Here is a 17299-nt window from a genome sequence, read left to right as displayed (position 1 = left end):
TCCCTGGTCACTGGATGATTTTTCAATGAATTGATTTGAATAAAATGGCATTTTCGATACTACGCTCTATGCGCGGAGCCACAACGATGTGATCATTTCAGTGGCCAAGGACAAGTCTGTCTAGAATTATGAAGGCTCAAAGCGCCATGCATGGCGGACTCCCGCCAACACGCGCGGCCGCGTCAAGAACGTGCACAGCACTGGTCGCGCGTTGCGTTGCACAACCCGCCGACCGACGTCGATGATCTCGCAGCAGAGATCCTGCGCCGCCTCGTCGTACTCACGGCCAGCCTCGGTGGCAGCGATGGGACGTCGCTCGAGGATTGCAAGACCATCTTTTTGCCAAGCGGCAGGCCATGAGGTCCACCCAACTCAATACTGCATGATGGTGCTATCAGCGTGGTTGGTCGATGGTCGTCTATTTTAGGCTTTTGAAATTCCCTTGGGTAGTACAAGGATATCCTGACGCGAAATATGCGCGTGGTGACGACGGCGCACACGAGACCTAGCTATGGACAAAGGATTCTTTAGTGCATTATCTTTGCGCTTGGGGCAATACGATAGTGTGTGAAGCTTATGCTGATGCATCGTGATTGCTAGTTGAAAACTAATCCAACCCCCGTGAGCACGCCCACTGGGCGGGCTTCAATTTATGCTGTCCCCTCGGGGATCCCACTCAGTTCCGTACACTTATAATACTTTGCTGTGGCGTATTTGCTGTGGAAAGTTGGCAGTCGGATCGATAGTGAGGCCACCGAAAGCAAGCATGAGGTGTTTCGAATCCGCATGTGAAGTTCGCGAACTTGGTCACACTCTATCGTATCCGGACACTAACCGAACAATCCGAGATACGAGGCAGTTGCAGTGGGTTGTTCAACGCGCTCTACTGGATCAAGGTCGCTGGTGATGCTACAGTCTCTGCCAAGAGGAGCTTGTTCGTCATGACCATCAAGACAGAGAAGTGTAGTAGAGAATGGGCGCTTGGATCGCTTACCACGCCAATGTCATGAACTCCATCCCGGCGACCGGCGCCGCATGCCAGCTTGCGCGCGAGCTTAGGACACGCCATCAGCATGATAGCTGCAGCTTTAAAACATCTTATTATACTAGGAGTGCCCAGGCGGGGGCGATACGCGTGCTGATACGTTCATCGATTCGCTCGCTTTTGCAGCAGGACGCCAGGCGTACGGCGAGACGAAAGCTGCGTTCCAAAGGCGCGAATGGCTGCGTAAAGCTCTGCGTGCGCGACCAGTCCTCTGCGCGCAGCTACCACAAGACCACAGACGCCACGCGGAGCTGACGCTGACGTCACCACGTCGGTGACACTTCCGAAACTGTTTAAAACGATCGAGGCCTGCGATGTTGGAAACCTCTGGACGTGCCACGTCATGACGCCCTGCCCCAAGGACAGAGTAGTACTTAGTACACTGTACGAGTATCCAGTGGGAGCTCAATCAACGAAGTGAACGTGCGTACAGTACACAATCCAGCACCCGACGAGAGCAGAGTCCTTTCGACGCAGCAACCATTTTCAAGTCTTCGAGCGAGAGAGACACGCACACGTTCGCTCCGTCCGTTGGTGCTTCTGGCGCCACAAGACAGGCAACTCCTTCTGCATGGTACTAGTACTCTGGTTGCTTCGGACCAGCCAAAATTTCCGCCACAATCCCCCGAAGCAAAGTGATCGGCCTTCGTTCTTGGACTTCATTGGCAATTGCACTTCAGTCCATATCAGACCATCGAAGGATGCGCGCATCGACTACGAGACATGGTCGACGCGGCGCCTCCTATATTTGCACAAAGCCACGACGCCCAAACGAGCCAAAGAGATTCGTCCGCGTGTTCGGGTGCGGGACCTCGATGGTGCCAATGCGTATTGATAACCGCCACTTGCATCGATGAGCGGCCGCGTCGTCATTGCGCCAAGTACACTGTATCCGGATAGGCGAGTAGCCGCGCCAGTCAGTCGGCCGCAATCCCCGCGCACTTCCTCAACGAACGAGGCGTGGCGGCTGAATTCGCAGTCACTACAATGGTCTTCCTCAAGTTGATATACTACACGGTATCCAGAGACTGTCGATCCTCTTCCTCACCACCAAGTCCTGGCAGATTGGCGAGGAGGTCGATTGGATGGCCCACGCGCCGTGCAGAGAGACACAGACGTCGCGCTTCCGCAATGCCACCTGCGCCCTTTTCGCACGCGTTTCTACGGTCTGCAGCGATCTAGCGACACCGACCGTGGCGGGTCGCCGAGATTCGCACATGTCGCAGACGAAAACAGCTGGCGCCCCGGGATCGATCCTCCCGTGCCCCGGGGCATTGGGATGATGGGCGGCGCTGCGTCCGTCGATCCATGCCAACGATGTCAGCGATGGGCGATTGGTCTGTGGGGCGTCCACGGTCTACACGAGGTATACTAGTCATGGCCAGGAAAATGCGATTTTGTGGGTCATGGGTGCTTCTCATTCGGCGCACCCGTTTGGCCTGTCCCACTGGGTGCCACCCTCGACGCGCCACCACCGCATCGTACTGTACTCAGAACGCCTTTGGTTTCATTGACGCCCCTTTGCTCATTTCCTCTTTTGCCTCCGCCTACGACAAGAGAATGGCTGAACACGCGCCGCTGACGGTTGACAAGTCCAAGTACGAGTCCATCGCGACGCTCGAAGACGGCACGCTGCCCGACAACCGGTCGTGGTACGAGACGCACTACCAGCTCCGCCACGAGTGCCTCGCCGAGCTCCTCGGCACGTTTGTGCTCATGGCCTTCATCAACGGCGTCATCGCGCAGGTCAAGCTCGGCGACGGCGCGTTCGGCGACTGGACGCAGATCTGCATCGGGTGCGGCCTCGGCGTGACCTTTGGCATCCACGCGTCCGGCGGCATCTCGGGCGGCCACATCAACCCCGCGGTCTCGTTCGCCTTGTGCGTGCACGGGCTCATGCCGTGGCGCAAGCTGCCGTTCTACATCGTCTCGCAGATGGTCGGCGCCTTCCTCGGCGCTCTCTTCGTGTACGTCATCTACCTCCCGTCGCTCGACTTCCACGACGCCAACCGCACGTGGAACAAGACGGGCGGTATCTTTGCGACCTACCCGCAGTCGTACGAGCACCACCTGAGCGCGTTCGTCACCGAGATGCTCGGCACGGCCATGCTCCTCCTCACCATCATGAGCGTCGAGGACCCGCGCAACATGCCGACGTCGCCCGTCCTCAAGCCCATTACAGTGGGCGCGGCCATCACGGCCATTGGCTTCAGCTTCGGCATGCCCACCGGCTTTGCGCTCAACCCGGCCCGCGACTTTGCCCCGCGCCTCTTCACGTACCTTGCCGGCTGGGGCCCCGAGGTCTTTACGGGCGCCAACTACTACTTCTGGATCCCGCTCATCGCGCCGTTGGTCGGCGGCGCCCTCGGTGCCGGCTGCTACAAGGTCGTCATCATCAACTACCACCGCAAGATCGACGCCAAGACGGTCGCCTAAGTTGTTAGTTAGTTGCTTTTTGAAAATCCAGAGTCGGTTTGTCTCTTTTGATTCTAGTCGCATGCGCTTGTCGGGGTAGCAGGCGTCGGCGCAGCTTGTCGTGGCGATGTCTGTCATGTTGCGAGCGTCCTCTGCTGCTCGCGTGGCACGAGATTTACGTCCGAGGAGCGAAACGTCCAGAACGCTTTTCCAGCGTCGCGCGCGCAGTAGTGTGTCTGGCAACAGATCCGCCGACGTTATCTCTGGTCAAGGGTACATCAGCTCATATACCCTTGCTCACGTGTATAACAACTATTGCAACGCGCATTATTTAGTAAAAGATACGAGCCGACGTTATCGCCATGACCAGAAGACTTAGCAGTAGGCGCGATGCACTGGACGACCGCTGGAGGGACGTGATGGAGCCTGCGACTTGGATCGTGACTTGCTGGCAGTCGCCCGAGAAGGCGATGAGGCTCGACACTTTCATGTCGGGTGTAATGAGGCCGCCGCACCCGGACGACGCCGTCGCGACCGTGAGCGTCAGCGTCTGGTCCGACGCAGTGTACTGGCCCGTCGTCGCGCACGTCGTGGTTGAAATCGACACGGTTTGCGAGAACGTTCCGGCGCTCGTGAGCTCGAGGCTGAAGCCGGTGGCTTTGTAGACGCCGGGGAGCGGGCACGTCGCGAGCGCGCGCGTCGGCGGCGCCCACTGTAGTCCCCACGACAAGGTACAATTTGCGGGACGTTGGCAGGCCAAAACCACCGTGTGGTCGCCCGTGCGCGTCACAGCGTCGACTGAGACGCCCGCAGCGTCAAACAAGAGCACCTCGAATGCGTCGCCTGCGTCGGACCATACCATTGGCTCGCCGAGGCGTGTCGGCGTCAAGTGCATCCCAGGCGCCACGAAGGGGCACGTGAGCGATACGTTGCTGGTCACGTGGCGCGCTGTGGCCTCCCATGAGCAGGCGCCCACAGACACGAGGAGAACGCTCAAGACAAGGCCGAGACGGTGCAGCATTGCGTGCGCGACTGAAAGTCCAATCAGATTATCCGAGTAGGCCCGCGCGATTGCCGTTGGGACGCCATCTTGACCCTGCGAGCGTTTCAGCGCCGCTTCCAAAGACGGCCAACAAAGACACGTGTCGTCTCGACCCATTGATGAAAAAGGTAGAGAGACCGAGTCCTTGGCAGTACGTTGCTAGAGCCCAAAGCCGCGACACACCAATACAAGTATGAACAAACACACCAAATCTACAGCCTTCATGAAGAAGACTAGATAGAGATGACAAGTAGGCGAGGCTTTTTTGATTGGTGGAGCCGGCGTCATGCGCCATGGTGGCATCAAAGTATCTACACCTGCGGCTCTGCAACGGCCAATCGAAATACCCGAGTCGGTTATCTGTAGACCGTAAACATGTGTTTTGGATGCTCCATCTCGATTACTCAAGAATTAGGTCGACCACTGGTGGTTGGCGCAGCACGGGCGCCAGTGGCGGATGCAGTCGCCGCAAAGTCTTTCGGGCTCGACGGCGTCAGGCGACGCGCCCCGAAGGGCGGCCTTCTCTTCGTTGGTGTTGGCACCGGCAACCGTGACGGCGAGGACGGCGGCAATCGCGAGGAGGAAGCGGGAGGCTTGCATGTTGGAAGGAAATTGAGTTGTGAGAGATCAACGTGAACGCTTTTGCGCTCAGATGACCACGTCTCTTTCTGGTACGATCGACGATCCTCCTGCATCTGAGAACAGATCCAAATCAGACTCTCGAACGAACGAAAGGGGTAGAAATGGCCCCCTTCTCGACATTTCTACTCAATCTTGACATGACACCAGATCATGTACTACAATTGTACTGGTTTGAAATACGAGGGGGAGCATTGCCTCTTGTCCTATCTGCCGCAGCTGAGGTGACCATCAGTGGCTTATATCCATGTTCACTTTTCGTACGTTCATGTTGATCTTATTTCTAGGAATAAGTTTCTAGAAATGAGATTTCGTGGCTGAATCAGATGAGTCCACCACATGTGGTTTGTGTCCATATACGAGGCCCAGATCGGAACCCATCACAACGTCGTCAAAGCTGTAAATCGCACCTTCGCGTCGCTCATCGCAGTAGAAACAGCGCTTGCAATGGTGCAAGAGCGACAAGCCCCCGCTTCGCACGTAGCACAATGCGATGGCGCGCCGCATGCAGTCGGCTTGACCAAGAGCTCGACGACAGTATTGGATGCCAGGATGCATGTTGTGTGTGGATCAAAGGCTAAGCCATGTCCAACCAATGCAAGCTGCGATCAGCTGGAGATGCCGTGTGAAGATACATGTTGTAAGGGCTTCTGTATTGCATACTAGTCGTAGGATTAGTATATCCTTCTATCCTTCCATTCCGGTAGTGATCCTCTATAGATAGTCACATCCGGTAGACATGGGGATAGCTCCTGTAGCTTGTAGCTCACTTCATCTTTTGCCTCTGTGGTGTAAGCCCAATACAACTGCCTGCTTCACGGGAGACGGCTCTCCCCTCGCTGTTGTTTGTGTCTGCACCGCGGGCGCTATCACATGCAGAATAACGTTAACGTTGGGATTTCACAACGCCAACTGCTTGCATTCTAGTATGGAAATGCGCTAGTACACGCCCCTGCCCAGGAGCCTACTCGTTCTTTTCGAGTGACTATCCATCGATCTATCCATCTATCCACCTACTAGAAGTCCACACTTTGTTGTCCTGCGAACGAGGCTTTGGCTTTGGACCCTCAAAATGCATTTTACTGGTCTGCACCTCCAGAAGATGATATTTGATCCAGGATCGTGGCACCCAGGTTCGTTTCGGACCCCGAATTTTAGCCAATCAAAGGCGCCGCTTCGCTGACTGCATGTACTGGCATTGCGATCTGCCTGCAGGGGCCCATGTGGCTGGCAGCCGTCGTGACGTTTGTCGCTTGCTGCTGCCTTCAAGCGCTCTTCTCGTCCAGCCAGCGCGTCCGACCGGTACCAGTAGCTCATGGCGTCTCTGGGCCAATATCGCCGGCCCTCGTGACGCACCGGAAGCTGCGAGTCGTCACGACTCCACGACGCATGGCCCAACATCTGGCCGTCGTCTTGGAGGCGCCCGAGCTCGTGCTCAAGATCGCCGAGTTCGTCCGATGCCCGTTTTCGCTATCGGCGCTCCTGCATATGGTACCTTCGACTACGCTCTCAGCGCCGTTCCAGACGTACCTTGCACTGCAAGCAACGACGCCGCCGACGCATCTGTGGCCACACGTCCACGCACACGTGCTGCTCGCGGCGCCGGGCTTGCAAGCGCGCTTGCTCCAGCTGACGTCGATCGCTCGGGCTTCGTCGGCCGCCGACGTCGCCAAGCTGCCGGCCACGACACCCATCATGGCGGATGCGTACACGACAATCACGACCGCGGCGTCGTGGAGCGGCCATCGCCTCGTCGCCTGCGCGCTCGCGCTCACGAGCGCCGACTCGGAAGTTGACATGCTGCGCGTCGCCACGTGGCTCGAGACGGCCCCGCAGCTGCGCTCGCTCTCGCTGCGCATCTCATCGGTCAACTTTGCCCGCGACGGCTGCCGCGCCTTTGTCGACGCGCTCTGTGGGTCCCGCTCCCTTGAGGAGCTTGCCCTACACAACGACGGCGGCGACGCGCGGTACACGGCGGCGTTTGTCACGGCGCTGCAGTCGCTTCTGGCGACGCCGCAGCTGGTGCGCGTGCGGCTCACAAGCCTCGGGTTTCCCCAGCGGGCGACCGAGACCGCGCTCTCGACGGCGCTACGCAAGTGCGTTTCGCTCCGAGCGCTCGAGCTCCATAGTATGCTCGGCTTTGCAACGACGTTCTGGGAGGAGCCGCTGCCACGTACATTGCGCCACCTCGTGCTCCACTCTAGCTCGCTCTTACGCCACGCCGCGTACACGGACCAGCTCATCGCAGCGCTGGCGCATGCGCAACTGACGCACTTTACGCTCGACCGCAAGCACCCGATGTCACCCGAGCACGACACGAAGATGGCGCAGGTGCTGCGCGTGCTGCCGACGTTGCCGCACCTCTCGCACGTAAGCTTGACGTTCTTGAGCCTCGGGCCCGACTCGGCCGCAGCGCTGACGACCGTGCTGCCGCAGATTCGCGAGCTCGAGGCGCTGCAACTCAAGAGCATTGCGTGGGGCGGCGGCCGAAGCACTCTTGAGCGGCTCCTCGTCGACGTGGCGCCGCGCTGCCGCCGACTGCACCGCGTCGCCCTGCGGAACGTCTCGGTGACGTGCCCGGCCATGTGGCAGCGCTGGGCCTCGTTGCGCTACTTGTGTCTTCGCGGCAGCGACGGCCCGGGTCCCGACGGCAGCATTCGCGTCTGCTGCGCCAAGGGCGAGAAAGGCAGGTGTATTTTTGCGGACGACGACCTGCAGCCCTGGGACGGGTCGGTGGACGACACTCTCTAAGTTCTAGTTGATTCCTATAGTTTTGTAACAATTCAAACAGACATCTTGTCTGGCATACATCGAGTTCACTTGCATCGAGTTGGTCCCTGGCGCCGCGACAGCTCGACAGAGCCGGCTTGGCTAGCCAGTTACTTAAGATAATCAACTACGCATGATAAAACCGACTATATTCGCGAAGCTGACTGGCTTTTGTAAACCGACGACATTTTGCTACCGATTATGCTCTGTCAACCTGTTTCCGATTTGTTCAACCGAAAATGACATCTAACCGATTAGTATACAAAACCGATTGCATTCAACATAACCAACGACGTATTCTGCAGCCAGCAACGTAAACCAGCTAGTAGCCGGTTCGGTTAACCGGTTTTCAGAGCCGCGCATACCCGCAGCAAAAACTTGCTTTTGGGACTCTGTTTTGGCACATACCCACCCATCGACGAAAACTCTTATTGTTATATGTGTGAGTGAAGCTTGGAGTGGAGTGTTAATGCCGCTCACAATAGAGTATCGCTCGCTTGACAGCTACGAGTCTACTCAGCTACCTTAGCGCTCGACAATAATGGCAGTGGCGTCAGGAGTGATCTGCGAACAACGCTATTTGAATTGACTGAGCACGTCTGCGACGCCCGATCCGAAGGAGCAGCTCGGGGCACAGACGTGGCGTGGCCAAGTGTGTCTTTGGCGCGACGCTAATCAAACGCAAGATACGGGACCATACAAACATCAAGTACACCATGATTCGAGTATTCACCAATCGCAGGTCTCGGAGCACGCCATTGGCCAAAACCCCCAGATTCAGCAAAACCGAGCGATGTCGCTGGCGGTCGTCCTCGCGCTGCCGGACCTCGTTGAGGCCATCATTGGCTTCGTCCCGTGCCCGTACGCTGCGCACGCCTTCCTCCAGCTCCTACCTGTCGACGGACTTTCCAGCGGCCTCCAAAGCTACCTCGCCCTCGCGCGTCACCTCCCGCCCAGCCAGCTCTGGCCGCGCATGCAGGCCTCGTCGCTCGCACGCGCCAACCTCACGGCCTTAGCCTACGCGTCACTTCCCGAGATTGGCGTGCTCGACATTGATACGTGGCGGTCGCCGCTGCTGCCATGGCTGTGCACGTACCCGACGCTGCCATTCGCCGTTTCAGCGCCGGCCTCGATGCAGAGCGCTGCGTCCTGGCACGGCCACCGCCTTCTCGCCTGCGCACTCACGCTGCAGTCGTTCGACACGATCGACCAGTTCGAGAGCGTTGCGTCGTGGCTCAGAGCCGCGCCCGCGCTACAGCACCTCCAGCTGCGCCACGAAGCCGACGTGACCAACGCCGACGGGCTCACTTGCTTGCTGGCCGCCGTCGCCACTTCGCGCATCGTGGAGCTGGACGTCGCCAACGACACGGACGATCACTTTAGCGAAGCGCTCTACACGTGGCTAGGAACGTGGTTGCGAAATAGTGTGCGGCCGCGTGCGTTGCGGCTCACCGCGCTGCACGTCCCGGACGCCGAGATGGTGTCGAAGCTCGTGTCGGCGTTGCGCGCGTGCAGCACTCTGCGGGAGCTCAGCTTGGCCTTTATGGACGATGTCGCGACCGCGCTTTTCCAGGCGCCGCTGCCTCGCACGCTCCGGCGCCTCAGCCTCAACATCTCGCGCATTCGAACGGGCGACGACTTTGTGCAGGCTATTCGCGGCAGCCACCTCACACACGTAGCGCTCGTGAACCGGACGCGGCAATTGGGGCCGACGTACGACAAGACGATGGCCAAGGTGCTGTACGGCCTTGGTACCCTCCCGCGAGTGCGAAGCATCGAGCTCACGTACATCAGCATGGGCGCGCGGTCCAAAGCCGCGCTGGCTGCGGCGTTGGTAGCGATCGCGCCAACGCTGGAAACGCTCTCGCTCACGTGCTTTGGCTCGACGCCGCACTACCTCCCCGGCTGGCTTGCGCCTGTGCTGCTGCAGTGCACGGCCCTGCACCGCCTCGCGCTGCGCAACGTCTATTGGTCGGCGGCCGACGTCTGCGACTGGCCCCTCTCGCCGTCGCTTCGGTTCGTGTGCGTCCGCGGTAGCAAGTTGGAGTGCGACGGCCAGGCGCTAGCGAGCAAGGTCGAATTGTGCTGCCTCGACGACGTCGTCGCTTGCCACTTGGGGGACCCCGACCGCAGCGTCCATGGCGTCCACGGCGACGGCGGCGGCCACTATGACTGTTTGTAGTAGCGTGGATGTATATGGTCGTGTAATTTAAGCAGGTAAGGAAACGAGTTTTTTGGCTGGATTTGGGTGACGCCATTCCAAGGGCACCTGGTGCCTTAGGCGCCCAAATCGGAGTGCTGGTCATTTGTCCCAATGTCCCCCTTGGACGACGGTGGTTTGCCCCATTTCTCGATTGCAATGAGCGGCCCAACGAAGCGAGCCAAGACGAAGCGCGGGGGCGCGGCGCCGCCGGCCAAGCGCGCCAAGGCGACGATCGCGCCGATGGAGACGCTGGGTCGAGACGTGCTCCTCCAGCTGACGACCTACATGGAGCCCAAGGAAGCCCTGCGGCTCTCGATGACGAGCATGCTCATGCACGACGCGATGGACGACAGCGTGTGGCGGCCCATGCTCTTGGGCACGTGCGAGGTCAAGCCGTCGCTGCTGAAGCCCCGCACGCAGATGCGCAAGATGGTCGTCAACCTCGCACAGAAGAAGAGCTGCGTCCTCTGCGACCGCTTTGAGCCCGAAGGGTGCCACACGATCAAGGTCTACACGGTGCATCGCGGCAAGAAGCTCTGCGACCGCTGCGTGCAACTCCCGATGTTCACCGAGATCGGACACATGGAGGTAATGCGCAAGTACAAGCTCAAGCACAAGGAGCTGCGCGAGCTGCCCTGCCGACTCGTCGCGACGACCTTTGACATTTCTCGGGGCGAGGGCTTCAAGACCAAGATGTACAACCATCAGGCCGTCCTGGACCTCGTCGCGCGAGTGCGCCCGTAGCCGACGACGCTCATTTCCATGTTCCCAGTCGTCTGCATGTTGCGTGTAAGGGAGACAACATGAGTGCTTCATGTGCGATTACGAGGAGTGATCGCCATGCGATCTTGAAAGACAGGCGACATCATCTCGCTACGAGCTATTTGCATGAGACAAACCATACTCTAGGTAGCGGAATCACACGGAAACCGACGCACCGGCGAGATCACTCTTTTGTTTGGTGTCCCGATCTGTCCCGACAATGGCATTGTCTGCACATGTGATGACCCAATTCTATCCAATTCTATCCAATTCTATCCAATTCTATCCAAACCTATCCCACCGGTATCCCATGGATTCAATATCAATGATTCAATTGGTCGCATGTCGATCTCGAGCTCCGGTCCAAAGGTTTGCTTGAATGGCTTTGGGTTGTCAAGCGACACAAGATCCGATCGTGAGTGACGGTCGTCCCGGCTGTTGATGGTCCCCGAATGCACCAGGCGACCTTTTTCTTATTTTCCGATCGCAATGGTCGGCCGCATGAAGCGCAGCGCCTCTGTGCGATCGAGCCAACGAGAAAAGCGCGCCAAAGTGGTAGCCAGGACGACCATCGAAGCGCTGGGACCAAATGGTTTTTCCCACCTCGCTGCGTTCCTCGAGCCCATCGAGGCGCTACGGCTCTCGAGTACGAGCCGGACGGTGCACGAGGCCATGGACGACGTCGTGTGGCGCACCATGCTACTGGACCAGTGCCATGTCAAGCCATCGCTGCTCAAGCCGCGCACGCAGACGCGCCAGATGGTCGCAACGCTCTCACACAAGAAGAGTTGTGCCCACTGCGACCGCTTTATGGCCGATGGGTGCAGAGCGATCAAGGTCCACACGGAGCACCGCGGCAAGAAGCTCTGCTCCTCGTGTTTTGAGCTTCCGATGTTCAAGGAGATGAGCCACATGGACGCCGTCGCCGAGTACAAGTTTACATACGTCGAGCTGCGCGAGCTACGGTACCGGTTCGTGACGACCGGGGACTATGAAATGGGCGAGCTCTACAGGAAGAAAATGTACAACCTCCAAGCTGTCCTCGACGTCGCGGCCAGAATGCAATCGTATTCAGCAATGTAAGAGGAGAGAAACCGAGTACAAGATCGTGCAGATACAAGGCTTGGTGTTCGATGGCTACCCCAAACATCGCAATCTTCTCGTACGACATGGATGACAAAACGCTCGGTTGCTGTTCCAACAAACACAGTCTTGCTGCTACTGCTTTGAATTGGCAAAGACGAGTCGATTGTGATGGTCGGCGGTTCCACGTGCCTGTTTGCGGAACCTCTGGGCTAGCCGACCTTTTAGTCTAGCGCTTTAGACACAAGTCGTCACCGGCGACACTGCAACGCGCCACCAATGACGCAGTCCTCGTCGACTGTCTGTCCATGGGAAGATAACACTGGCTGCAGTTGAGCGTCGCCGAGCTGGTATCCGAGCATCTCAGTAAAAACCTATGCAAAAACCGCATATATTAACGGCGTCGGTGGGGCGCTCGCAGTCGACGCCGACCTTCAGCGTCCACAAGCAACGCGAAAGCGAAAGCGATAGCGCGTGGACTCGGGTTTGAGTTTTATTGAGCAGGTCACGACGACCCACAGCAAGGATCGAGAGCAAGGGAAGAGTCACTGAAAAGGTATATGTTTTCACTCTTCAGGCCTTCCCAATCTCTGTACGATGATGAGTCTGCGCTGATGAGTCATCCTTTTGCTCTGCAACTGGATTGTGAATGATGGTCGCGTGCATTACTTACACGCCCCAATGACGGTTCTTTTTGACCATTTCAATTCAGCAACATTCTCCAATTGCAATGGTCGCGCGCACCAAGCGCCGCACGACTGCTCCGCCGGCGAAGCGCGCCAAGGTCGCTGCGGTCGCATCGATCGAAGCGCTCAGTCAAGACATCTTTCTCCACTTTGCTACGTTTCTCCAGCCCAACGAAGCGCTGCGTCTCGCGAGCTCGAGCCTCGTGTTTGACCGCGCTATGGACGACAACGTGTGGCGCGCCATGCTATTGCACCAGTGCCATGTCCAGCCGTCGCTGCTCAAGCCGCGCACGCAGACGCGCAAGATGGTTATGAACCTCGCGCAGAAGAAGAGTTGCGAGCGCTGCGACCGCTTCATGGCCCACGGGTGTCGTATTATCAAGGTCCACACGAAGCACCGCGGCAAGAGGCTCTGCGATCACTGCTTTGAGCTTCCGATGTTCAAGGAAATCAGCCACATGGATGCAATCGCAGAGTACAAGCTCACGCATGAGCAGCTCCGGGGACTGCGGCACCGCCTCGTTACGATGGGGGACTACGATTTAGGCGAGCGCTTCAAGACGATGATGTACAACCTCCAAGCTGTTCTCGACCTTGTGGTCAAGTTGCGCTCATAGTCGAATGCGTCGATGTTTCGACTGAATAGCAGTGGCGTGTAATTAGCTTGTTCAAGTCGCGGCAGATTGCTCGATTGCTGACCAGCGTTTGACAAGGAAAAGTGACGATTGCAAAGCATCAAGTTCGACGAATCAATTTAGAATGCTCTTCCTTATACAGTTCTGGAGAAGGCTTCGGCAGATTCAACGCGTCGGCTCCCGAAGTCACTCGTGACGCGAACCCACAAATATGGATCTCGTCGTCGGAGAAGAAGCACAGCATCTGTTGCACCATAACAGGGAGCTCTAAGTAGGAGCCAAACTACGTCAACCGCTAGTGCTATACGAAAAGAGCTATTAATCGAGGCGAGCAAGTCGTCCAGCTCCCTCTCCTGCTTGGCAGCGCCCGCTTTCACTTTCTCCGGCATGAGCCAGCCAATCGGCGTGTCGCACCACTTTGGATACTAGCACGCAACTTCAAGGCCACAAGTGCAATGCCATCGACGTCGGCGGACATTCTCGAGCTCATCGCGGGCTACGTGTCCTGCCCGTTCACGCTCCTCGCGCTGCTCGAACTGCTGCCTCTGCAAGCGCTCTCGCGGCCCTTCCAGTGCCTGCGCCGACTCGCGGGCACGGTGCCCGTCGCGCGACTTTGGCCCGAGCTCTCGTACGCGGCGGTCGCGGCCGAGGCCGATACGTTCGTCCTCGGCATGGTCTGGCTCAAGCGTGTGCACGTGCTTCGCCTTGACATCTGGCCGCGCCCCGAGCACATCTCGATCCTCTCGCACCTGCCGATGACATTGTCTATCGCCGTGCCGGTACCCATCGAGTTTGCGTCCACCTGGCGCGGCCGCCAGCTCGAAGCCTGCGCGCTCAACGTTCGCCGCGGCGACAAGGAAGCCCACCTCGAGGCAGTTGCTGCCTGGATACAGTCGGCGCCGCAGCTTCGGCGCCTGCGTCTGTCGTTCGACAGCGCAGCTGCAACGCCGGCCACGGAAGCGCTGGTTCGGGCCATTTGTAGTCTCAAGGCGCTCACGTCGCTGCACTTGGACGTGTTTTGGCTCGACACGTGCCCGCCTTTTGTGCTGCAGCAACTCTTGCGCTGGCTTGGCCGGCACCGCGCCATCGACGTCGGGTTCGGCGATCTCCGGGGCTCGACGGCGCTGGCGCGCGCACTCCACGCGTCCCGGTCCGTGCAGTCGGTCACGCTTTCACATACCGAGCACATGACCAGCGTGTACTTGGACGCGCCGCTGCCGACGCATCTGCGACGGCTGACGCTGACGAGTCGACGCCTGCCGTACGCTCGGCGGCTCGCGTCAGCGCTGCTCGGCGCGAGGCTCACGCACCTCGCCCTGCGTCTCGAGGCGGTGCAGGAAACGGACCTCGTCGACGTCATTGCTTCGATCGCGTCGCTGTCGCATCTTGAGAGCCTGCACATCAAGGCGCGTCCGCTGCAGCCTGCGACCGCCGATGTTCTTGCCGCGACAGTGGCCGGCCTCCCGCGCTTGCGTGCGTTCAAGTTTGACTGCTGGCCCGGGTTCCTCGACAGCGTGCTGTATCTGCGCCTGGCGGCGGTCGTGCCGCGCTGCCTAGTGCTGCATAGCCTTGTCCTGCGCGACGTGCGCTGGAGCGCCGAAGGTCTCGGGCGATGGCGTGACGCGCTCGCGACGTCGCCAAACGTTCGTCACCTCTGCGTACGCCGCGGCAAGTTTGCAGCGCACTGGGACGACGCACCAACGAGCGTGTGCTGCCACGTCGTGACGGCGCCGTGTCACCTCGTCGACACCGAGTGGGGTGTCTCGCCCAAGAAGCTCGGGGCACTTGGCTTTCTGTAAACCAACCGCGTGGACGCGGAGAAGCGGGCGCTCGCTTTTACCACATTCTGGCTCTTCCGTCGCAGAGTTGCAGCTTTGCGCATGACGCGACACTTCGCCACGTCGTCGCACGTCGTCTGCAACTGCAGTCCGCCAACCAGTGCGTCGGTGACCATCGTCTCGGCACCTCAGCTCCCGCCGGCAACAACGACGGCCAATACGACCGTGGAGCTCCAGAAGTCCCTCAGCAAAGCGCGCCACCGACTACGCCATAGCGACGCCGCCGGCAGTCTCTGGTTCTTTACGAGCGCGTTCCTCCTCATGCTGCTCGTGGCCTGCGTCATATACGTGCGCCGACGCCTGCGTCGTCCCCACCCACAGTGGGGACACAAACCACTCTAACTATAAGTCTGACTACGATCGACTGAATGACTATGCATTATCCATGGAACCCTATCCTACACGATGGATTCAGCCTCGTAGTGTCGTCGCACTGCTGTTGGCGAGCGAAATCGTATCGCGCATCGCCGATGGAGGACCGTCATTGAAGTTTGAAGCCGATGCCGCCGTTGTTGCAGTCGAGTGGACAAAAAAACGAGCCGCCACCTGGGTCAAGCAACGGCAAAACACCACCGCGAGTAGGCCGTAACGACCCAGCCGTCGCCGTCGAGCAACCGAGACCGCGCCGTGTCGTGCTGAGTCAGCGTCGGGCATGGCCGAGTCAAACTGCAAGGTCGATTGGTGTTGACGGACCGTCACCTAGTTGCCTGTGTTCTTGAACGACTCGGAGCATTCGCAAGGTCTAGCCCGCGCGGCACCGTATAGAGCCGACGTCGCAGTTTCGAGCCGACGTTGTTGTGTCGAGTGTTGGATGCCGCGAGCAGTGTGGTATCGTGGTGCGCTGCGTCGACGTTGCATTCAGCGCGACAGAGCAGTCGTAGACCGAGCCACGGTCACGTGTGACTGGTATCATTCTTGATGTTGCTGAATCGTTGTTGAGTCGACGCTCCGAACGCACTATCTGACGCCCCAATCGCCGTCGAGCGAGCCGCGTCGTGCCGTACCATATCGAATCGACTATAGACCTGGCCCCCGCCGAGATGAGGTAGCGTTGATCTGGCCGTCGTCGTAATCGTTGTCAAGTCGCTTCGCGTTGCGTTAGACGACACCACCGTTGCAGTAGTGGAGCAACCGTGAGCCGAGCCGCCGCCATAATTAAGCGGTGTCGGGCCGACCGCCATCAGAATCGTCGCTGAGAGGTGCTGTGCCGCATCGGTGGCGTCTTCGTTGTAGCTTGTCGCAGCGACCGCGCCGTGATTGGCAGAGACGTTGCTGATGCTGCGGATGTCATGCCACCCGTCGCCTTGACTGCCACCGGGCGATATCGAGTCGTGACGCGCCGCTGCCGCAGTTACAGCATCCGCTTGCCGGCAATCGGGAGGACTCGGGTAGGCGGCGTGGACCGAGCTGCCGTCATAGTCATCACCGTACAGCGCCGTGTCGGATCCTCGCCGCAGGCGCCATCAGCCGGACCTTGCATGACGTCAAGCGGTGTCTCGCTGGGTCGTTGCGGCCGACGCCGACGGTGCTTCCACTAACGGACCTTGCCTGAGCTGCCACCGAGACTAGGCGGTGTCGCTTGAACCTTCGTCGTGACCGTGCAGCGCCGCGTTGGGGCAGCGCTACCGCGGCCGTGGTCTGTCGGGAGGTGACTGAGGTGTTCCGTGAGCCAGTGATGTTGATCCCATCGTCGTTGATCCTGCCATTGAGCAGTGCCGTGATGTAACCAGCCATCGTCGCCGTGAGTGATGTTGGGCACTGTCTTTCCGTATCGTTGTGAGCTGACACCGGTAGTGTTACCGCTGAAGGGCATAGCCCGCGCTCCACCGAGACTAGGCGGTATCGTTTGAGCCGTCGCTGTAACTTTAGTCGTAACGCCTCGGCGCCGCTGGATCGGCGCCGCCGACATCATGAACCGTCGGGGTCACTGGATTGCCGGCGTGGACGTCACCCCGCCGTCGGACAGGGATGTGCAGAGCCGCTGTCATCGTCGTTGACGCCGAGCGGCGTTGTCCGAACCGCCGCCTTGAGTAGGCGGTGTCGACTTCACCGTCGCCGCAGTCGCTGTAGCTGTCCCCAAGCAGCGCCGCGCTAATGCTGCGCTGCCGTCGGAACCAAACCTCACGCCCGCCGTAGCGGTGCATGGCCAAAATGTAGAAAATATTGGAAAATGCTGGGATTA

General features: G+C 59.1%; 9 protein-coding genes across 9 annotated transcripts; 8 read left to right on the top strand and 1 right to left on the bottom strand.

The window, feature by feature from the left end:
* The first annotated feature begins 2545 nt into the window (after window positions 1–2545).
* On the top strand, window positions 2546–3532 carry SDRG_16451 (hypothetical protein). The gene has a single exon (XM_008622661.1). The coding sequence runs from the start codon at window positions 2606–2608 to the stop codon at window positions 3479–3481; it is 876 nt and encodes a 291-aa protein (XP_008620883.1). The 5' UTR covers window positions 2546–2605; the 3' UTR covers window positions 3482–3532.
* A 259-nt stretch (window positions 3533–3791) lies between these two features.
* Window positions 3792–4481, bottom strand: SDRG_16450 (hypothetical protein; the record flags this gene model as incomplete). The annotated part of the gene is made up of 2 exons (XM_008622660.1): window positions 3792–4172; window positions 4227–4481. The coding sequence occupies 2 exons, from the start codon at window positions 4479–4481 to the stop codon at window positions 3792–3794; spliced, it is 636 nt and encodes a 211-aa protein (XP_008620882.1).
* Window positions 4482–6310: 1829 nt separating this feature from the next.
* Window positions 6311–7955, top strand: SDRG_16449 (hypothetical protein). The gene has a single exon (XM_008622659.1). The coding sequence runs from the start codon at window positions 6363–6365 to the stop codon at window positions 7890–7892; it is 1530 nt and encodes a 509-aa protein (XP_008620881.1). The 5' UTR covers window positions 6311–6362; the 3' UTR covers window positions 7893–7955.
* Window positions 7956–8703: 748 nt separating this feature from the next.
* SDRG_16448 (hypothetical protein) lies at window positions 8704–10092 on the top strand (the record flags this gene model as incomplete). Its single annotated transcript, XM_008622658.1, has 1 exon — window positions 8704–10092. The coding sequence occupies one exon, from the start codon at window positions 8704–8706 to the stop codon at window positions 10090–10092; it is 1389 nt and encodes a 462-aa protein (XP_008620880.1).
* A 177-nt stretch (window positions 10093–10269) lies between these two features.
* Window positions 10270–10857, top strand: SDRG_16447 (hypothetical protein; the record flags this gene model as incomplete). Its single annotated transcript, XM_008622657.1, has 1 exon — window positions 10270–10857. The coding sequence occupies one exon, from the start codon at window positions 10270–10272 to the stop codon at window positions 10855–10857; it is 588 nt and encodes a 195-aa protein (XP_008620879.1).
* Window positions 10858–11364: 507 nt separating this feature from the next.
* Window positions 11365–11958, top strand: SDRG_16446 (hypothetical protein; the record flags this gene model as incomplete). The annotated part of the gene is made up of 1 exon (XM_008622656.1): window positions 11365–11958. One exon carries the CDS (start codon window positions 11365–11367, stop codon window positions 11956–11958), a length of 594 nt encoding a protein of 197 aa, XP_008620878.1.
* A 719-nt stretch (window positions 11959–12677) lies between these two features.
* Window positions 12678–13420, top strand: SDRG_16445 (hypothetical protein). The gene has a single exon (XM_008622655.1). It carries the CDS (start codon window positions 12689–12691, stop codon window positions 13259–13261), a length of 573 nt encoding a protein of 190 aa, XP_008620877.1. The 5' UTR covers window positions 12678–12688; the 3' UTR covers window positions 13262–13420.
* Window positions 13421–13734: 314 nt separating this feature from the next.
* On the top strand, window positions 13735–15078 carry SDRG_16444 (hypothetical protein; the record flags this gene model as incomplete). The annotated part of the gene is made up of 1 exon (XM_008622654.1): window positions 13735–15078. One exon carries the CDS (start codon window positions 13735–13737, stop codon window positions 15076–15078), a length of 1344 nt encoding a protein of 447 aa, XP_008620876.1.
* An 81-nt stretch (window positions 15079–15159) lies between these two features.
* SDRG_16443 (hypothetical protein) lies at window positions 15160–15459 on the top strand (the record flags this gene model as incomplete). The annotated part of the gene is made up of 1 exon (XM_008622653.1): window positions 15160–15459. The coding sequence occupies one exon, from the start codon at window positions 15160–15162 to the stop codon at window positions 15457–15459; it is 300 nt and encodes a 99-aa protein (XP_008620875.1).
* Between the last annotated feature and the right edge of the window lie 1840 nt (window positions 15460–17299).

The sequence above is a fragment of the Saprolegnia diclina genome (genome assembly GCF_000281045.1).
Source record: "Saprolegnia diclina VS20 unplaced genomic scaffold supercont1.128, whole genome shotgun sequence".
In the NCBI taxonomy this organism is placed as follows: domain Eukaryota; phylum Oomycota; class Saprolegniomycetes; order Saprolegniales; family Saprolegniaceae; genus Saprolegnia; species Saprolegnia diclina.
This window is presented reverse-complemented; position numbering and strand designations above follow the sequence as displayed.